General features: G+C 39.0%; 1 protein-coding gene across 30 annotated transcripts in view; it reads right to left on the bottom strand.

Moving 5' to 3' along the window:
- The window catches only part of LOC119698727 (WD repeat containing planar cell polarity effector), a 148,594-nt gene that overhangs the window by 30,984 nt on the left and 98,398 nt on the right, over nt 1-19,212 (bottom strand). For 28 of the 30 annotated variants that reach the window (XM_038131096.1, XM_038131099.1, XM_038131080.1 and 25 more), the window contains 2 exons: nt 14,584-14,647; nt 8,415-8,517 (listed from right to left, as the gene is read on the bottom strand). In XM_038131096.1, the coding sequence (XP_037987024.1) occupies nt 8,415-8,517; nt 14,584-14,647 (167 nt within the window). Of the gene's footprint in view, nt 1-8,414; nt 8,518-10,010; nt 10,143-14,583; nt 14,648-19,212 lie in introns of those variants that run through there. The other 2 variants (XM_038131105.1, XM_038131106.1) reach the window with 1 other exon arrangement.

The raw sequence follows: 19,212 nt of genomic DNA, 5'->3' as shown, positions 1-19,212 counted from the left end.
GCTTTGATTATCATAAAGATGATGGCTGTGTGACTGCAGTAAATGACTAATTAAAGTGAACACCATACATGCTTATAAGCTATCATTAATGATATCTTTCCATCATATTAAAATATTTTGCCATTTCATAATAACAACATTGCAGAGATAACCAACTGCCTCACAATCTGTTTTAAAGACTGAATTTACAGTTTGAAATCTAGTACAATTCAGGACTTCTTGTGTCTTGAATGCTGTAAAAAATGTTATTGAATGGCAGGTATTATTCATGCATGAGTTGGGGAGTTGCAGAAGTTTCATGGCACTGAGATTTAAAGTAAAAAGAAGTGTCAGTGCAGACTAACTGACAGGAAGGATATTTAGGGAAAAATACTTCAAATAGCTGAAATTAAATACAGAATGTATGCCTAGGAAAGAAAAAAGTCATTAATTCTGCATGTACTTACTGCCTTGTGCTAGGCACTGCAGATCACTTTTTCACCAATGGTTTTCTTCAACAACCCCCTTCATTTCATCTTCTGGCCAAGTGTGACACTTCAGAAAGTGCAGGACTGAGAAGAGCAGCGGATGCAAAGCTCACCCTTGGGCCCTGCTGAACTCTTCCCTATGCCTCCCACCAGCCATGTCCTGATTACAACGTCCCAGTCCCGAGATGGGATTTTAACAGGGAACTTGGTTTTGTTTGGCTGGAAGCACTCAACAAGAACCACCATCAGGTTATCAAACACCCTAACACCTGTGGTGGGAATTTTTCAGGGGTGAAGTGTCAAGCAGTCTCTTGTGTAGGAGTCTTTGGAGGAAAACAGCCTCAACCTCCATTTTTGCCATCGGCAATTCCACAGTATTCCCACATAAGGACCTGTGGTGTGCCTGGAGACTGCAGTGAAAGAGGAGGAAATAAATAAATTGTCCTTCAATGTACTTGTTTGTCTGTTTGATCTAACACCACATGTGCGAGAGTTCTCATATTTACAAGAGTTGTTCCTTCTAGCACAGGGACATTCAGCTTCCTCCTGATGCTGACTATGCTCTGCCTGATCACTACTTCTAAAACTCACCTGCACAGGGACTACTCAGAGATAGTTCTTTGGTAGGTAATTCTAAAAAACCTTAACATCGAGAGACTACAACCCAACATTAAATTGCCACCTCGCATCAGCCCACCATCGCACCTCTTTTCCAATCCCTCTGCTGTCACGCAGCTGATGTGATGAATTACAGCCTGTCACATCACGTTACATTACGCAGAGCAAACAGGACAAAACACATACCAACTGCCATGCAAATATGTGTTTGCCAATGCTTTTCAGTGTGCAGAAAGAAGTGCAACCAGCGAGCTCCCTGTTGGAAAGTGAGAGGCTGAGGGACGGCTCCAGGGTGTGTGAGACAAACATGCCCCTGACACATCCTGAGCACACAGATCCAGAGCTCCCAGCTAGCTGCAGCAGTTATGAAAGCACCTCCTGCTTGCAATTACTTTTTGTTCTTTCAGGAAACAAAACAAAACAAAACAAAAAACCAAAAACAAACAAAAAAAGCAGCAGCAGCTGCTGTGATGTCATGAAGCAAAATACAAATACGAAATAATTCCTCTGGCATGTGTTCAGATTCAGAACTATTTCCATGACTGGCCAGATTTTGGCTGTGTATGTGTAAATATAACACCCACTTATGTACACACACGTGCATACTATGAGCTGTGTGGATATATATTACATATATATTATGTGGCTTTTAACTGCAGTCTTTTAGACCACATGTGGGCCTTTTGAAGCTAATGGGAGATTTACCAGGGGCTTTTTCACAGAGCTGTAGGCAAGAGTGGAATCCAGAACATATGAATATTATACTATAATGATATAGTGTAAATCATCTAGTTTGACCTACAGTGAATTGGAGGCTATTAAATTTCATCCAGCTATCCTACACCAAGCCAGAAAAACATGTGTTTGACTAAGCATAAATTGTATTTGGCTAAGACCTATTTCCCAGAAAGGTATTCATTCAGTCTTCATGCAAAGACACTTTCCATGCATCAATTTCTTTGATAGTTTGTTTCAACAGTTACTTTAACTATGTATGCTTTCTATTTAAATTTACTACAGTCTGTGGACTGAAGTCAGTGATGAGAAGCCAAATTCCTACTTAAATTCCTAGCTATATTGTCAACAGCTTGAGTACTGACTTGCTTCTCTTCACTTCAATGCCATGCCATGGGCATCCCTCAGAGATCTTTTATGCTAAACTATTCTTTATCATGTTACATCCTCCCCCAAGGTGTAGCTCTCTGAATTCCTTTCACTTTTGAAACTTTCTTCTTGATCCGTTGCCACCGAAAATATGTTGCTTACTTGGTAATTAGTGTCATCCATTCACTGTTGTCCGTGTGCATCAACTTGGCTGGGGGTTATAGGGATAAGATGGAATTATACTGAAGAGATCTGAGATGAGTGACCTCACATGCCTTGCAGTATCCTACTTGTTAGTAGAATAAAACCATATCAGGTACAGACAACTCCTTTCAATTTTCAGAATTTGGAAACAGTGGAATATTTTTTCTTATTTGTTTTTTAATGAACCAGTCATAGTACGTGGCTTTAGGTACAAAAAATAGAAGTTCCTAAAACTGGTAAAAAATAGTTATTCTATGACTTCTGGTAAAATTTTTTCATAATCAATAGGGCATAATTTTACTGCTGGCAGACATTCCAAAATATGAGGATCATTAAAATATGAAGGAGAAGGTGTCTTCATTTTGGGCATATAGTTGTGCTTTTTAAATCAGTTTTGTTGCGGGTAAGAATATGCCACTATAAAGAAAGGGGAAAAATGGAAGGCCATGATAATTCTAAAGCTTGACACAAAACTATAAATCTTTTTCAAGTGAAGATACACAGATCTTTGTGGAGACCTCTGCAGCTAAGCAAACCAACTAGCCTTTGATGTACTCATAATTATTAGGGGCTGAGGATTATGTCTTTAGGCAAAGCTGTCTAGCAGTGGGAAGGTATAGATAAAACTGACATCATGACACAAGCAAGAGGAGAGGTGAGATGAGGTGGAGCCAAAAATAGCTTGGCATTACTGTAGACTTCAAGTAAAACAAATGACTCCACTTCTCAAAAAGAACACTAGGAGGGGAGCAGTAAGTGCCTGTAACCCTCAAGAGGGTAAAATCCTCAGTACCAGCTGGAAATTTAAAAAGAGGATGCAATGCCCTGAGCGCTGGTTGCTGCTCCCTCCTCTTGAAGCCACTCTACACCTTGGTCCTTCCAAACCACATCTTCGCAGATGGCAGCAGTCCTGGTCATACCACACCCACCCACGAGATTCTTGCTTGCTAAAACCCTCTTCCAAAGCCCACTGAAGATGGCAGAAATCCTTTCATTGTGTTTAGTGGGCTCTGTGTCAAGTGCTGTGTGTGGCTTGATATGTTCAAGAGAGTGTATATATGAGCACAGTCAAATAATTTCAAATTACTATGGATCTTCAAAGACACTCATCTTGGGTGGCACAAAATTAAAAAGGTGCTTGTGGAAACTAATTTCTTGCCATAGGTGAACTGCCAATCATACTTAGAAAGCATTTTTCATTAGAAATGTTTTTCTGGCTCTCTGGGGAATAAGTTACCTTATTAGAAAAATAAAAGCAAAGGGTTTGATCCAGAGGTTTTGATTGACTTAAACTGAAAATAGAAATAAATAAATAGAAGATCTAACACTTACACTGAAGGGGGCAAGCTCCAAAATAATCTGTAGTATGAATAGGTGTCCCCCGAGCCCTCCCAGATCACAGTTCACCTGTGTCTGGGACAATACCTTTGAAGCATGCCATAAATACATTACACAGTGAAATAAAAGTCATTAAATAAAGGCCAAGATTCTCAGTTAACTTGTAACTTGATAGATGACAAGAGAAAGCTGCACGTGCCAAGGAAGAGCAGGAAATGAAGAAGGCTTTGCCATCAGTGTCAGAGAGGGTATGTGAGGGTGAGGAAGAATATCGCTTGAGAGATGAAAGGAGTCATTATGGATCAGAGGAGAAGGAAATGTTACCAACTAGGCTAATGCAAGGCCAGAGAAGGTTACAAACACAGGGGGACAATTCTAAGCATGGTCTTGAAATGCAAGCAGGCTCCCCAGGACTGTCAGGAAGAGGGGAAGATCTGAGTAAATGATAAGTGATTTGGAGGTAGCAGACTGTAATGCAAGACCAGACTGGTACCGCAGACAAAACACCGTAGGATGTGTCATTATTAATTATCACAAAGAACGTGTATGCCATTCAATATAAAACACTACCACAGAACTAAGATAAAATTAATTAATTCTCCACTTAGGGTTCAAACTGGTGATGTTCCTTGCCAGTAAGATGAAGCATTTAGGGTCCCTACACTTTAAATGTCATTTTACAAACACTGTGGGAAATTAGACTTTAGTCTCTGTGAGAACTGATAAGATTCCCTATCTTGCAAACAGTATGGAATACTTCCAGAAGTATTTTAAAATTCTATTTTAAATGGAAAAAACCTCAAGTGCTTTCATGAGACATTAGTGAACCACCAAAATGTTAGTCAGTCCCATCTAGCATTTCAGAACAATGCAATTATCTGAACATCAGTGTTTTTGTTAAGATACCTCTGTTAGAAATGTTGCCTAAACATTAGTTACTAATATTCTAAAATTCTAAGTAGAAAGACAAGGTTTTCCAATTTGCCTTTCAACTATGCAGCAGTTATCTGTCTTGTCACAACATGAATCCCTTTTGGGTGAAAGCTGTTGATTTGAAGTTTAAAATCACCTTGCTAGGCCCTAATGTAATTTGTTGGAAGTTGGCCTTGGGAAACTTTCTGACACTGCCTACATATGCTCTTCGTTGGATATTCATTGAGCAATGATGTCTGAAGGGCTGAGCTCCTCACCTCCATGATCATTATTAGCTATGGCATTTCTTAACAGGCTCTGCCATGTCAGTTCTTTGCAACTCAGGTTTTACATTAGCAACCCACACTTTACAGCACCAAACAGACTCACTCTCCCAGCACAGAAAATACTGTTCCAGGAGAGTACATGCCAGGTTACGCTCATAAACAGAATTTATTAGTAACCTACATATATGCCAATATTGAATAAATTATTTATTCTCTCTTTTAATCAAGTGAAATGAGGTGCACAGCATACATTTTAGGCAAGGCTAAATGAGAACTCCCTGACCTCATTAAGGAACTTGTGGATCTACTACAGAAATAATTCAACAGAAAATCTTTGGAAGAAGAAACCACAGGATCCATGGCCAGTGGCCTGCTGATCAAATAAGGATGGGGAAAGAGAAGATAGCTTATGCCATTTCTGAGATGTACCAGTACCATTACTTCAATCTTCTATCCCTCAAGCTGCATTTTCATAGGCTGTCAGACATAAAATCTTATGAGAGTACTGATTCTCAGAAGATTTTAATCAGATGAACAAAATATACAATTCTGCCAAAACCATAGTTCACCTGACACTTCATCTTGCTCAGCTACATTCTCACCAAGCCACTGTGCTCTGCAGGTCTACAGATGTTTTTACCAGATGCCCACAGACCTCCTTAGCTCCTCAGCTTTGAAGGTGGCTTCTTCAAAACAGTGTCCAGCAAATTGCAATCACGTGATAATGAACTGAGAAGACCCAAAATTTAGAAAACCTTAAAATAATCAGCCTATTTTTAGTTTTATCTTGACAAAAATATTGGTATAATATATGTGAGGAATCTAACCATACAGAACTCTGGAAGACGTCTATAAATTTTAATTATATTGTTATTCTACATTATTTGTAGGAGCTTGAAACTTTTCCTGGAAGTCTGAGTTTGAAATACATTATGCTTGAAGTGAGCCCTGTACACAGAAATATCTTGACAAATTAAATATATCTGGGGCAAGATGGAGCACTCTCAAAGGCTTGGGAATTGGCCAGAAGCACTGACTCATCTTATTTTCAAGCAGTGCTGAGCTGAGGTTTTCAATAGCACTGGTTGCACCTTGCTGCTTAGGTTACTGTCTTCTTGTAAAAGCCTGAAGTGGGTGTTCAAGAAGTTTGGGGAGAAGTGTGACCACTGGTGAACTGAGTGGCTGCCAGCTCCAGAGAACACGGACTAGCTGAAGAGGCGTGGGTTTGAGAAGAGGTCAGGGGACACAGACTTCTTTGAAACTGCATTTTAAAACTTCTGGCTCTGGCATGATTTTTTTCCCCCCCCTCAAAGTATGAGAAAGATACAGCAATTTACATACAAAGCATTCATCATCTTTTGTTTTCATTGAGTCCACGAAGTTCATACCTCATGTCAACTTTTTGCCAACAACAGTTTATGAAATAAAAACATCATTAGAAGGGACGTTGCAATATAGTATAACAAAACAAAACCTGTGGCTGAGATTTCACATGTTTAAGGTGAGATGGAATCTGCAGCGAAACAAAGTCATGGGAGATTCCTGTTTATTTTCATACAAAATGAATTGGATGCAAATTCATTACTGTTTAGAGGATGAATCTCAGTGACAGTTTGTCCCTGGGGGCATTGAAAAGTACTTTAAATCATTCTGATAGTTAATTATTCAGGAAAAAATCTTTATCATATAAAATGACTTTAATAATTTATGCTAATGGGGCATTGCAGACGTAACTGTAGGACTGGTCTGGAGGAGGGGAGGACTTTGTGCCTGAACATTTACTGCTGAATTGTAGTTACACTTGTATGGCATTTGATATGCAAGGAAGGCATCTGTAATCACTTCTGTTCTTTTCCCTACTCCTCTCCCTGCATGTGCATCTACAATGCTACAAAACGCTCTCAATAAATTTATAAATAGCCCAACTTCAGAAATCTACTAATCATGGTCATTTGCAAGGAATTAAATGAAGATACAGAGTAGAGTTTAAATTTTCTGGATTAAGTGTCAAAGAATAGATAATGAACAGATGCAAGTCCTGGGTATCTCAGTTATATTTGGTGCAGCACATAAGTACCTAAGAGAGAAGAGAAGAGATGAGAAGAGAAGAGAAGAGAAGAGAAGAGAAGAGAAGAGAAGAGAAGAGAAGAGAAAGCAAGGGAGATGTAACTGCACACTTTAGAGTGCCCATTAAGGGATGACCTTAAGAGGTCAGGTTTTTTTGAACTCTAGTTTGAACTCTAGTGGTGAAAGGGCTTGCCCAAAAGCCCAGTTATGGTGGAAAAATAGCTTTAAGTGACTTGAGCATGAAAATGAAAGACTCTGAAGAGAAGAGTTCAGGAGAGGCACCGCTTGATTCCTACTCTGCTGGAGAGGGAAGGAGGTGCTACTGTATTGCAATAGCCTTGAAAGTCATGGATTTATACAATCTACAGAAACAGGCACATAAATGCATATATGGCCTCTCTGCATTTCTAGGTACTGGAGTGGCATTCCCTTGTATGCTCTGAGTAAACAGGGAGATGTACAGTTCTAAAAGAGTCCCATGTTACCCAAGATCTCAAAGGTTTTGTGACTGACTCACGAAAAAAACCTTCTGAGCTTTAATCCTATTCTACTTCTTGGCATGGGATAAGGACAAAAGCTCAGTGTTTTCCTCTAATGATGCAGTAGAATAAGCAAAAACAGAACTGTGCAAATTTTATACAAACATTTTTAGGCTTTGTGTGTTTTCTTCCCTTTGTTTCCAGTGGAGGTCAGCTCCCTAGACAGAGACACCTTCTTCTTGGTTCATGCTATAAGGCATGAAATCAGAATGGTCTCATGTGCTTGCATCTCTTCATGTGAATTCAGAAGAAACACAAGCAGACAGTGAATGAGTTGTGAAGTCCTCTGCATGAAAAGTCACCGGTGTTTCAGCTGTTAATGTCACACTGCAACTTTGATATATAGTATTGATATTCCTTATGGAATGGCAAGAATCCCACTGCATGCAAAGCTGCTGCTTTAAAGCCAGGATGTGAAGCTGTGCTCACATCAGTAAATGTTCCATTCGAGTGCTGCCAAAGTATCAATGCTGGAAGGGGCTCCAGTGTGCACCAGCAAATATTTAGAGGTGAGTCAAATTGCCATACCTGGCCTTAAATGTTGATATGAACAAATATTTTCAGATTCAGTCCCTTACCTCTTGCACTCAGTTCAGTTTGTATAGCCTGAACTTTTCTATATAGCCACAGTATAAATCTTTTTGCTTCATAGCTATCCTCACACGGGTACTGAAAGGCAAAGCTGTGTGATTTTTATAAGCCTCCTTCTTTAGTTAGGAATAAAAATACAGTTCTTTAGTCACAAATGAAAATCCCGTCTCACTTTCAAAGAAAACAATGCAATCAAAACAATAACCCCTCTACGAATATAACAACATGTTCTACAGGACAAGTATTGATTAAAACAAAAGGGCTTTTTAGACACCATTAATTCTTACCAATTCCAGTAGTTATTGATTCCGCATCAATGTCATTAGCCTTTCTCTTTGCCACTTCAGCTAGTGCCAATTCACCCTTATCTAGAGCAAGGTAATGGATGTCCTTTGGAAATAAAGAAGAAAAAAGATTAATCTAAAATGAATCTCAAAGGAGCAACAAAAGGGATTTTGAAAGAAAGAGGTTCTTTTATTATTTAGATCACAAACACAGATGGAACTGATGAACCTACCATTACATTTTAATTCCCTCCAACGCAAATATATTTCCTTACTTGTGCTGTTGAATACAGCAATGAATAAAACACTGACCAATCAGGCACTGATAAAAGCAAAGCTATTGACTCAGTGTATGAAAGAAACCAATCTGTTGACTTTTAACATAACTTCTGTTGAATTAAAAGAATGTTGATAGGAGGTGGTTCTGTGTAAACCAGATCTGAAGTATTGGAACTCTCCTGGCTAACAGCTTCTATTTGGAGCATGCTAAATGCAGATGTGGTGTTTAGAGACATGGACTAGTGGTGGGCCTGTTAATAATGGGTTAACAGCTGGACTCGATGAACTTTGAGGTCTTTTCCAATCTAATGATTTTATAATTTGAAGGTTTCCATCTTTTAAGGACTAATTTTTGTTTGAACATTGTCATACACTCACTGTTGAAGGTCATTACCCTCACTGTTCTGTGGATAAGAGGGTGATGGTCCTCTCTGTGCTGATTTTGGAGGTAATAAGAGCAACACTGGCTGCTCAGTGGTTTTAACATCCACAGGGTTGGCATGACTCCTGAGTCACTCCTGAACAACAAAGGGCTTTCCAAACGTTGTCTAGCATGAATAGTTGCTAATACTCTGGATCTACTCTTTTATCTAGAGTAAAAAACTCAGAGGGCTGCAGCAGGGGTGTTATCATTATACAGAATTATAGAATGGCTTGGGTTGGAAGGGACCTTGGAGATCAACTCGTTCCAGCTCCCTGCCCTGGGCAGGGACAACCTGTCCTTCCACTAGGCCAGGTTGCTTCCAGCCCTATTCAACCTGGCCTTAAGCACTTCCAGGAATGGGGCAGCCACAGCTTCTCTGGGTGACTTCTGTTCCAGAGCCTCACCACCCTCACAGGAAAGAATTTCTTCCAAATATCCAACCTAAACCTGCCCTCTGCCAGTTAAAAGCCATTCCCCCTTGTCCCATCACTGCATGTCCTTATCAAAAGTCAAGGCTTTTTATTGCATATTAATATTTGAGGTGAAAACCACCTGTACTACATACAGAGCTCTTTGTGTGATAATATATTCCTGCAGACAAACTACACTCTCAATGCCCTTGGTTTTGGTCCTCAAAAAGTAAAAGTTTATTCTTGACCAATCATCAAGAGATAATTAATCCCCTTCTCATCTGGCATCACAGACACATGCTGCTCTGTGCATGAACTGTGACACAGAAAGTGAGAAAAATCCAAGAACAGTTGGCAAAGTTTTTCCCCCACTACTTTGCTGAAGGTGCCATTTGACATCCAAAGATTTGAGCTATTCCTTTGTTCTGCAAGCCATCTGCTTGCAGGAATTAAAAGGAAAAAGGAGGGTTTGCTGGAAATATTGACCTCTGCATGCCATAAAAGAAACTATGTTCCCCCTAAAGAGGAAGATCTCAGGTGAAACCATTCTTCTTGATGCGAGTTTACTGCCACCGGCATCAATATGATAGAAACTCCTACAGGAAAAGCGACTTTACTCTAGAAAGACATGTTTAGATGAAAAAAGTGAGAGTAATAGTGTTAGGAGAAGGACATGCTGCTTTCAGTAACCACTCATTTAACAACACGAACAAGAACAAGAACTTTAAAACAAAACTGAAAATCTTAGAGAAACTGAGATGATTACACAGGAAAGCCTGGAAGTGACTTGCAGGATCTGCAGAGTCTGCAGGAGACAGCAGTCTCTTCTCATCACAAACACAGGTGTGCCTAAAAAAATGTGCAAATGTCTTGGAGCAGAGTAATGGGTTATGAACTTATGGTGAACTCTGTATTTCCTCTCTTTGTAGGTCTAACTTGGTTGTCAGGAGAAAAAGGCCTGAACAGCAAGGTATGATTTCTATGAAGATGAAACAGCAGATACTGTCGCCTTATTTAGATAACAATAGAAGACCCAAGGGCTCTTGGACAAGTCTGAACTTACAGAGATTTGGATGTACAGGCAGACTTATTTAAAACACATTATGACAATGTTTAAGGATTGTCTTTTTGTAGCTTAAACTATGAGAAGTATTGTATACCTCTGTGCAATTTCAAATAGTAAGCTCTATTACTTAGGATCAAGTGGAAACAACTGCAGAAAATTATGAAGTTTTGTCAGTGAAGAGCACTCTGTGTATCAAAGCAGCTGTTATTTCAGGTCCTGGTTTTGCCCATTTTCTGGTTTGATTAAAAAAAATGTAAAGGTGTTACACATCCATCATTAACTAACAGGGGCCTTATAAGAAATAAAAGTTTGCAGTAGGTTGGTTAGTGCCTTGCCTTGTTGTTCCTCAGGTTGCTGGTCATGAAGAATAATAAAAAAGTTGCCTTTGCCTCATCTCTAAACCAGCTTTAGAGAGAAAAGATTACAGATTTGAAATCTCCTAATTAGACCATTTCAGATCTAATTTAGGTGTTTCTCATTCAGATAAACCAGCATAAGTGGATTTTTCTAAGAATTTATGACTCTCTGAGTAAATTAAACCAGAAAACTGAAAAATGACAAAAAAAGAAGCACCAGATTACAGGGTGCTTTAAAGAATGACAGGAAAAAAAAGGAATTAAATTATCTGAATATTCATGACGGATTTTTTTTCACACAATTACCTAGGAATCTGTAAATCCAAAGATCACATCTCTCTCAAACACAATGGTGACAATAAAAACAAATTTCAGCTACTTATCAGGAGCTTGCTGAAAGGACTCTATTTTATCATTTAACAGTTTGCTTACTTTTTGGACTACTTCCCTTTCCCCCTCACCTTTGTGACTCACGGAGCTGGCCATTGGTGAGCCGAAGTCATTTGAAACACGATGTGCATTTGTCTATAGGATATTTCTGGGCAACGCTCCAACATTTCTTCGAAGCATGCATTTTCCTCATCAGTGTATCATCCAAGATCTGACAGTTTTATTAAAGTCTTTTCCTTGCATTTTTTGCTACCTTTGGTACATGGGATAGCCTTTTGAATTTTCAGCAGCTGAGAGCTGGACTCCACTACAAAAGCATTTCAAGCTAACAACCTTTCCACTGCTTGATCTTTTCTGTCACAGATTGGATCAGTCACTGTCCAATACATGGAGCTGTTGTTCTTGATATTATGTACTTTTCAGGTTGTTGTTGTTGTTGTTTTGTTGTTTTTTTTTTAAACTTTGTAGGCAATGATATTAATTGACACAAGGATAAAGCTAAGGGAGAGACACACAGTGTACGTGTCTTGCTGTGGCATCATCTAGTGACACAATAGTTATAGTTGTAAGCCTTTTTTGTTTTTTCTTTTTCATTTCTTTGAAAGAAATTAGCCCTCAGACAGCATTCTCTCAAACTTCTTTGCAGTCTCAAAACAAATAATGGGAATGCTGTAGAGCCCTGTTTGGTGAAATCCATGCTCAGGGTAAATTCTCTACAATACAGGACATTTTCTTAGAAGTCTCAGGTGATGCGTACTCAATGTTTGCATCCTCCTCAACCTCTGTTGTATCTATTCCTATCCTTTCCTTTTTGTTCCTTCTCTGCTCCCCTTTAATGAACAGATCTTTCTCATTTTGCTTATGTCATCAGGCAACTTTATTTAGACTACTATTTCTTCTTGAAATCCCATTAAATTAATTTGGAATAAGGCAATGTGACTCCAAGAGCTATCTGAGGTTTTAAAAATGGATAAAACTGCTTTAAATATATGCAAAATCAAATTGTGTATTAGTAATTGCATTTTGCCCTACATAAACAACATATAGGAATCATTCAGTATTAAGAAGAAGTGAGGGATGCACAACCCTTGCTTAGCAGTAGCAATTACAGTTATATTAGTTCTACTAATATAACTATACTAATACCTAGAAGGACTGTAAGGTTTCAGGGAACAGGCTATCTAATTTTCACATGGTATTGAGCAAAATAAAGCCAAATTCCTTAGAAATTACCATGGCATAAATAAATACTCTTAATGACCTATGCATTTTTAAACTTCTTGAGCCCTGTATTTAGTGGACTTGCAGCAGTACCACTGTTAGCTTATTGTAAAGTTTGTTCATTAGTGACTGACTTAGATGATGAATTAGCAAAAGGACATTTCCCCAGAGGAGGCAGGGATGTGTGCTACTTGTAGCATAATTTAGAGGCAACTATGAGGAATTTCAAAGGTAATGCAAGCAGAACGAGGACATTAAAGAACTGGTTTTGATCTCACAATGACATAAGCAAGGAGGAACTCTTCAGAAATATACATTTATGTTTAAGGGCATTGGTAGGATGGGAAATGAAGAGTAGGTGTTGAGAGAGGAAAGGAAAGGAAAAGATTAGGAAAGGATGGAGTTAATTGCTTTGTGAACAGTGAAACTCCTCCTGAAGAAAGTTGGAGAGACTTTTTGGTGAGAGTAGAACATGTTATCTATCATCTGTGGAGCCAGGTACTGACAGTCTCTCCTTCTTGCTAGCAGCTGTGCACCCATCTCAACACCCAACACCGGCACTGGTGTTTCCCACCCTGGCACAGAGGTGCTCCCTCAATCCTGCCAACAGCAAAGGGAAGGAAAAAGAAACAGATCACATAGAAAATGCTCTCAGTCATATGAGAGAGGGCCTTTGATGCAAATGCTGGGACATTTATCCTGTCAGAATGGCTAAAATTAGGGAGTATTTATTATCTGTACACTGGAAGAGCCCTTGACAAAAAGCTTTAATCTGTTCCAGACATACTACAGTCTGAATCTTATATGTGGCTGCAGCAGTACTTAGCATGATTAGGTATAAAATTTGTATTGAAGAGGTTACAGTCAATAAAGAGAGAAAAGGAAAGAGATGATCTAAAAAGACAGAAAATTAGAAGGAGTAAACATAGAACATGTAATGAATTTCCTAAAAGTCTGACATTTCCATCACATTCTTTTGATGCATACTTAGGAAAGTTTATCGCAGTATTCACATCTTTCTAATTAGATGGAACAAGCCAGATGATTAGAGCCGTGAAAAAAACATCAAAAGGTTCACACAACTTTTTATATAATTAGAAGGGAATTTTCATAACCCCTAAAAGCAGGATTTAATTGTGTAATTTAACATACAATTTAAATATCAAGATCAAACTAGCAGGGCAAGTGACTTAATGGGATAAATGATATTAACATCTAGTGTCAAAGCTTAATTTAAACAACAGAATGTCTTCATTATGCAAAAGAGTCAAGCAAACGAATCGTTCAAAGGGCCTTTTTTTCAACAAGCCCTTTCCTATTGTTTCTTTGAAAACAATGAAATCAGCTGTGGAGCAGCAACATGCTGAGAGACTAGGAGAGCACGACTGGCTTTGTCCATCTGACCTCACTGTGACATTGTGGTGCAAGATCTTATAAAACAAGAACCTCCTGCAGTGCTCACACAGAGGACCTTTTAAGAGCTGGTTAATTTTACTTTTGTAGCTAATTAAATGGGAGGAGGCAGAGTGTGCATGAAATGTTAAAACCCTTGTGTTGATGCTGCTGAGCTTTGTCGTTTTAAAAGTACCAGCAGAAGCGTTCATAATTTGTCACTTTTCACAAAACCCCAAGCGACAAACTAAGAGCATTCAGGATCCCCAGGACATGGACAGCTCTTGTGTCCAGGACTCAGCAGCTGGACTTAAAGGAACAGATTAGATATGTATAAGCTTATTAGAGTGAAAGATGACATTCACCCACATCAGGTCAGATGAAGAAAGGGAAAGTTTAAAAACACGTGCAATAATTCCTGGAAAATTAAGAGTAGCCTGTAGGCCCCACTGGGGAAAATGTCAGTGACTCTGAAGATACTCAGTTCCTACTGATGAGTTTCATGATGGCAAAGGTAGAACAGTTCTGTCTTCAGTATGTGTCCAAGACTGCAAATGACCTGGAACTGTTTCAATGTGTGCAAAAGCCGACAAGTAATATTCTCCAACAGCCTCTGCCTTCAGAAACAACTCACCATGAACAGGTCCCGAGCACCGATGTCAACAGCAAGCAGAAATGCTTTTTCAAACCTCTGATACCTGAAAGAAAAAGGAAACACATTGCTTGCAGAGGTTAACTTAAGAGCTGCATCAGATTTTGCTAATGGACAAAGTCCTTCAATGCTCGCCAAAAGTGATGCCAAAGCTTTACTGGGGAAACCTGATAGGCTCATATCAGCTTGCAGAACTGTGAGGTAGGACAATGACTACCCTTAACCACCTTCATTGTTTAAAACCTTCACCAAGTGGTTCAGTGTTGAGTGCCATCACAGCTGGTTGAATCTGAAGGGAGCTGAACGTCCTAACAAATCCATCCTTTACAAAGATAGCAATCACAACACAGATAAACAGTATCCCCGGCAATGCTGGTAGGAACCTCAAATCCTCTACAGAAAATACTAATCCCAAATTTCACATTACTTCAGAGGTCCCTGTAGAAGTTCACACTGAGTTTTGTCCTTGCAGACCCCTTGATACAGCTCTCAGAAGATGCTAATCCACTTGAGTCATGAATCCTCAGGGACTAAAAGAGGTAGGGGGTGATACTGTTTTGTCTCACAACTACCTTAGCCCAGTATTAGCACAGACTCCTGAGAGTTTTCTGAGATCCTGCAGTGAAAAAGATTGCATCAATGAAGCAAAATAAGAGGTAAAAGAGCAAAATCACAAGCAAAAATTACCTCTAGATATGCTCTAGAAGACACCACCTGAGCATCACCTACAGATGCAGTAGAGCAGGAAGGGAGCAGTATGAATGTGGAACTTCACCTTTGAGGACCATTACTTTGGCAGGTTGAGACCTTGCTGAACAACAGCTCCTGCCATTTGTGGTGACAGACCGACCCCTTTGTCCTACCCAGACACCACACACCATCTCCTGGCAGTTACAGCAAATAAAAAAAATCCCATCCATGTGGGGTGGAGGGACTGGACAAGGGCGTGTATATCCTCCTGTGTGCAACCCTCAGGAATTCCACAGAAGCAGGAGGACATGAGCCATCCTTCAGAAGCTTTCTGAGGATGCTACTGGGGAAACCTGATAGCCTCATACTCAGATTGCAGAACTGGTGAGATAGGACAGTGACTACCCTTAACCTTCTTCATTGTTTAAAACCTTCACCAAGTGGTTTGGTGTTGAGTCCCATCAGATCTGGTTGAATCAACATTGCACTGGCAAATGCTAATCCCAATGCAAAATTCTGCATTGGGCTAATGTCTCTCTTCTACTAGGCATAGATAACCATTATGTGACATTGTATCACGAGAAAGTGATTTTATCTGTACACATTTTCCTCTATTGCACATTTTTAACTGTTTAAAATTAGCTACAAAAATTGGTGTGGTGATTAGTTTTAGAAATGCAAATACCCCAATTTTATTTCAGCTGGGAGGTAGAAGATTGATTCCATATAGGACGATTTTGTATTTGTCCCATTACAAAGTGGGTAAATTTCCCTTTCCACCTATTAACAATTTCAACAATGGATCAGTTGTAGACACTTGAGGTTTGGAAGGAGATGACTTCTTTGCCCCAGTGGGGGAAAAAAGCAATTGTGATTTCTCAGGGTTAGAAAGGTGTAGGCTGTGTTTGTCAAATGAATATTGTCAGACAGCATCACATGGATGCCAGAATTTGTACAGCTCTGTACCTTGGTGGTGTCATAAGAAACAGTGGACAGTGCTGCAGCTCCTCCTCAGGCCAGCGTGAACAAGAGGAAAGATGGGAATCCTCCTTCCCTTGGCTGGGTAAAGTAATCCCATATGATGCACCACACCAGGATTCCTGTTCCCGGCCACAGACTCAGCGGTTTCCTGGCTCCCTCCTGTTACAGCCTTATCGCTCTCCTCTCTTCTACCACACACTTGGAATGATTCATCAGATTGCAAGATAGAACCAGAGAGGACTTTTCCTCAAGGAATAACATTCGTGACAAGAAGGCATAATATGTTAGCTTAAGTAGAAAAGGAAATGCACTCTCCAGGTGAGGTTCCTAAGAGCTGGAGTGGGGAGCCTTCCCTCCCTAAAGCTAATCTCCCTGCTGTGCCTTCCAAGTACTAATTTGCAGCCCTCCTCACAGAACCAGTTTAAGGGAGGGGGAAGAGATAAATTAAAGTTAACCTCTTGATCGCCAGGGAACAGGCAGTGCACCCCCACTTTCTCATGCCTGTCTGCGTATCTGAAGTTTTCAACTATGACAGATTATTCATCAAAATACATGATTTTGCAATGATGTTTTTGAAGCTATACTTTAATCAAGAAAAATAGATAAATGTTAAAATATGTGTATCTTGAACAGCTCTCATGTTTATATTTTTTCCTGGCATATTTTTTTTCCATTATGGATTAAATACACAGTACTTAGAGAGGAAATTGGAAACTGAACAGAAACCAGCAATGTGACTGGCTAAAAGGAATGTCTGTATCATTATTTTGTATTTCCAAAGTTATCACTACATAGACTATTTGAATGACATTTGCTTTAGCCAAGGAAAAAATGCCTGCAACCAAAAAATAGAAAATAACTTTCTCATTTGATTGATTTGCAGAACAGAATCATGGCCTTAAGCTGTAACTTCTTTGCAGTTTCACAAAGATTTCAATTATTTTTCCTTTAATCAACATACATACTTCAGTCTCATTATGGCCCCTATTCATAAAAGTTTGATGTTAACTCATAATTTTCAGATCTGTACTAAGGAAAAAAAAAAGGGGAAAAAAAAACTAAGAGATGCTCTTCACAAACCAAGAGTGTTGCAAATAACAACCACAGTTACTTCATAAATTATTATAAATTGAATTGCTTTAAAAGAAGGCAGATGTTACAAAGAAGAGTGACAAGTTTTTTTTTTGCTTTACTTAGGCCAGCAGTATGAAATCAGTCAGGAACATCCAGCATTTTTTAACCTAACTTTACAAGAAGATAACTGTCATTCTGAAACCCTTTGTTATGAAAGTTTCGTGGATTTTAATGTACAGAAACCATTAGAGAGAGGTCTATATAGCATGAGACCAACCTCAAGCTAATAATGTCTGTTTTATAAGCATACTTTATCCTAGGAAGATCTCTTACTGTTGTTAGCACACTCACTTAACAGTTTATCAGCTCCTCAGACAAAATACCCCCCAAGTAAAACCTTCCCCCTTTTGTTCTCGTGCTACAGTCACCAGGTACAATATTTTCTCTCTAAAATGGAATCTCCAGGGCTCTGGTGTTGAATAGTGTCTTCCCACTCCCTCCTCCTCCTTGCCTCTTATTGCTTGGTTCACAATAACTCCAGCAATCAAGACTTATATGTCTCTTGAAAAAGAGAGATAAGGAAATCCACCTGCAAACCATGAAGTTCAGCCGCTTGTTTGGTCAAAATGACAGGCAATAGAAATATGACCTTCAAGATTAGAACTCTGAAACTGCAATTAACTATGTAGGACACATAGGAAAACATTTCCCTGCAAGCCATTTAGTAGATACAATATTAACTTCAAATTCTCACATAAGTAAAGAATACTGTTATTATATGCATTTCTGTATGTATACTGAAAAAGTATAAAAAATTTCTGTTAGTATGGGCAAGGAAATCAAGGGGAAATGGGACTAATATAACAATAGGCATGGAGGTCAAAAATGGTCACGGCAGAGAGGAATCCAGACTTGCCTACCATGGTGAAGTGACAAACCTGCTGCCTGCCTGTATTTTGGGAATATGACTTAACTAAAAGATGCTGGGAAATAATTTTAAAACAAAATAAAATAAAATAAATAAGTAATAAAAAATATAATGTTATCTGTAACTTCCGAAAGGCTATTCTGTTCACTGGCATAAATAATAAGGGAATCAAATGCCTGGGATTTCCTTCTGTTGGATGTTCAGAAATACAGTAATTTGAAACACTGTTGATCAAAAAAATGTGTATGGATTGCAGCCTGCAGAGAAGGGACAAGAAGTCTCTTTGGTTTTTAGAAAATGTAAAAAAATATGTAAAAAGGCAAAATGTTTTAATCTGTATCCCACAACTCCTAAATTGAATGTGGTCACTTAGAGGTAGAGATACATTTTTCAGACTGAAAATTGTCAAATTGAAAACACTTGTAATATTTAACCATAATATTCAAGTGTCTTGTAAGACCTCCAAGAACCAGGAAAATAAAATAAAAATCACGTGGAGGAAGGAGGAAGGGAAGGGAGAGGGAGCTCATGCAGGCAAGCAATATAGTGCAGAAAAGATGGAAACATTTCTTTAGGGACTAGTTACAACCAACAAGCCTTCTTAGACATGCTCATCGACCATGTAAGCATATTCCTTGTGCTGGGCTGATAAAGGAGGGCTGCAGCAGCTTTTTCCTTGTCTTCAATAAGAGTACACAACATTTAGAAAATAATCTGCAGGGGAAGAGCTGTGGCACAAATAATATTTATAAGGCAATCCTTTTAAATGGAAGAAATTTCAGAGTCCTCCTCATCTCACAGTCCAATCAAGAGTGATATGCATTCAAAAAGTGGATATTAAATATGCACTGAGCAAACAGAACAGGAAAAAATGAATATTGAAATAATTTACATGTAATCAAACTACACTGAAATTAAGTTTTAATTGTTCAGTATTC

The sequence above is a fragment of the Motacilla alba genome, chromosome 3, assembly GCF_015832195.1.
Source record: "Motacilla alba alba isolate MOTALB_02 chromosome 3, Motacilla_alba_V1.0_pri, whole genome shotgun sequence".
In the NCBI taxonomy this organism is placed as follows: Eukaryota; Metazoa; Chordata; class Aves; order Passeriformes; family Motacillidae; genus Motacilla; species Motacilla alba.
The sequence above is the reverse complement of the archived record's forward strand: the minus strand, read 5'-3'. Positions and strand labels throughout refer to the sequence as shown.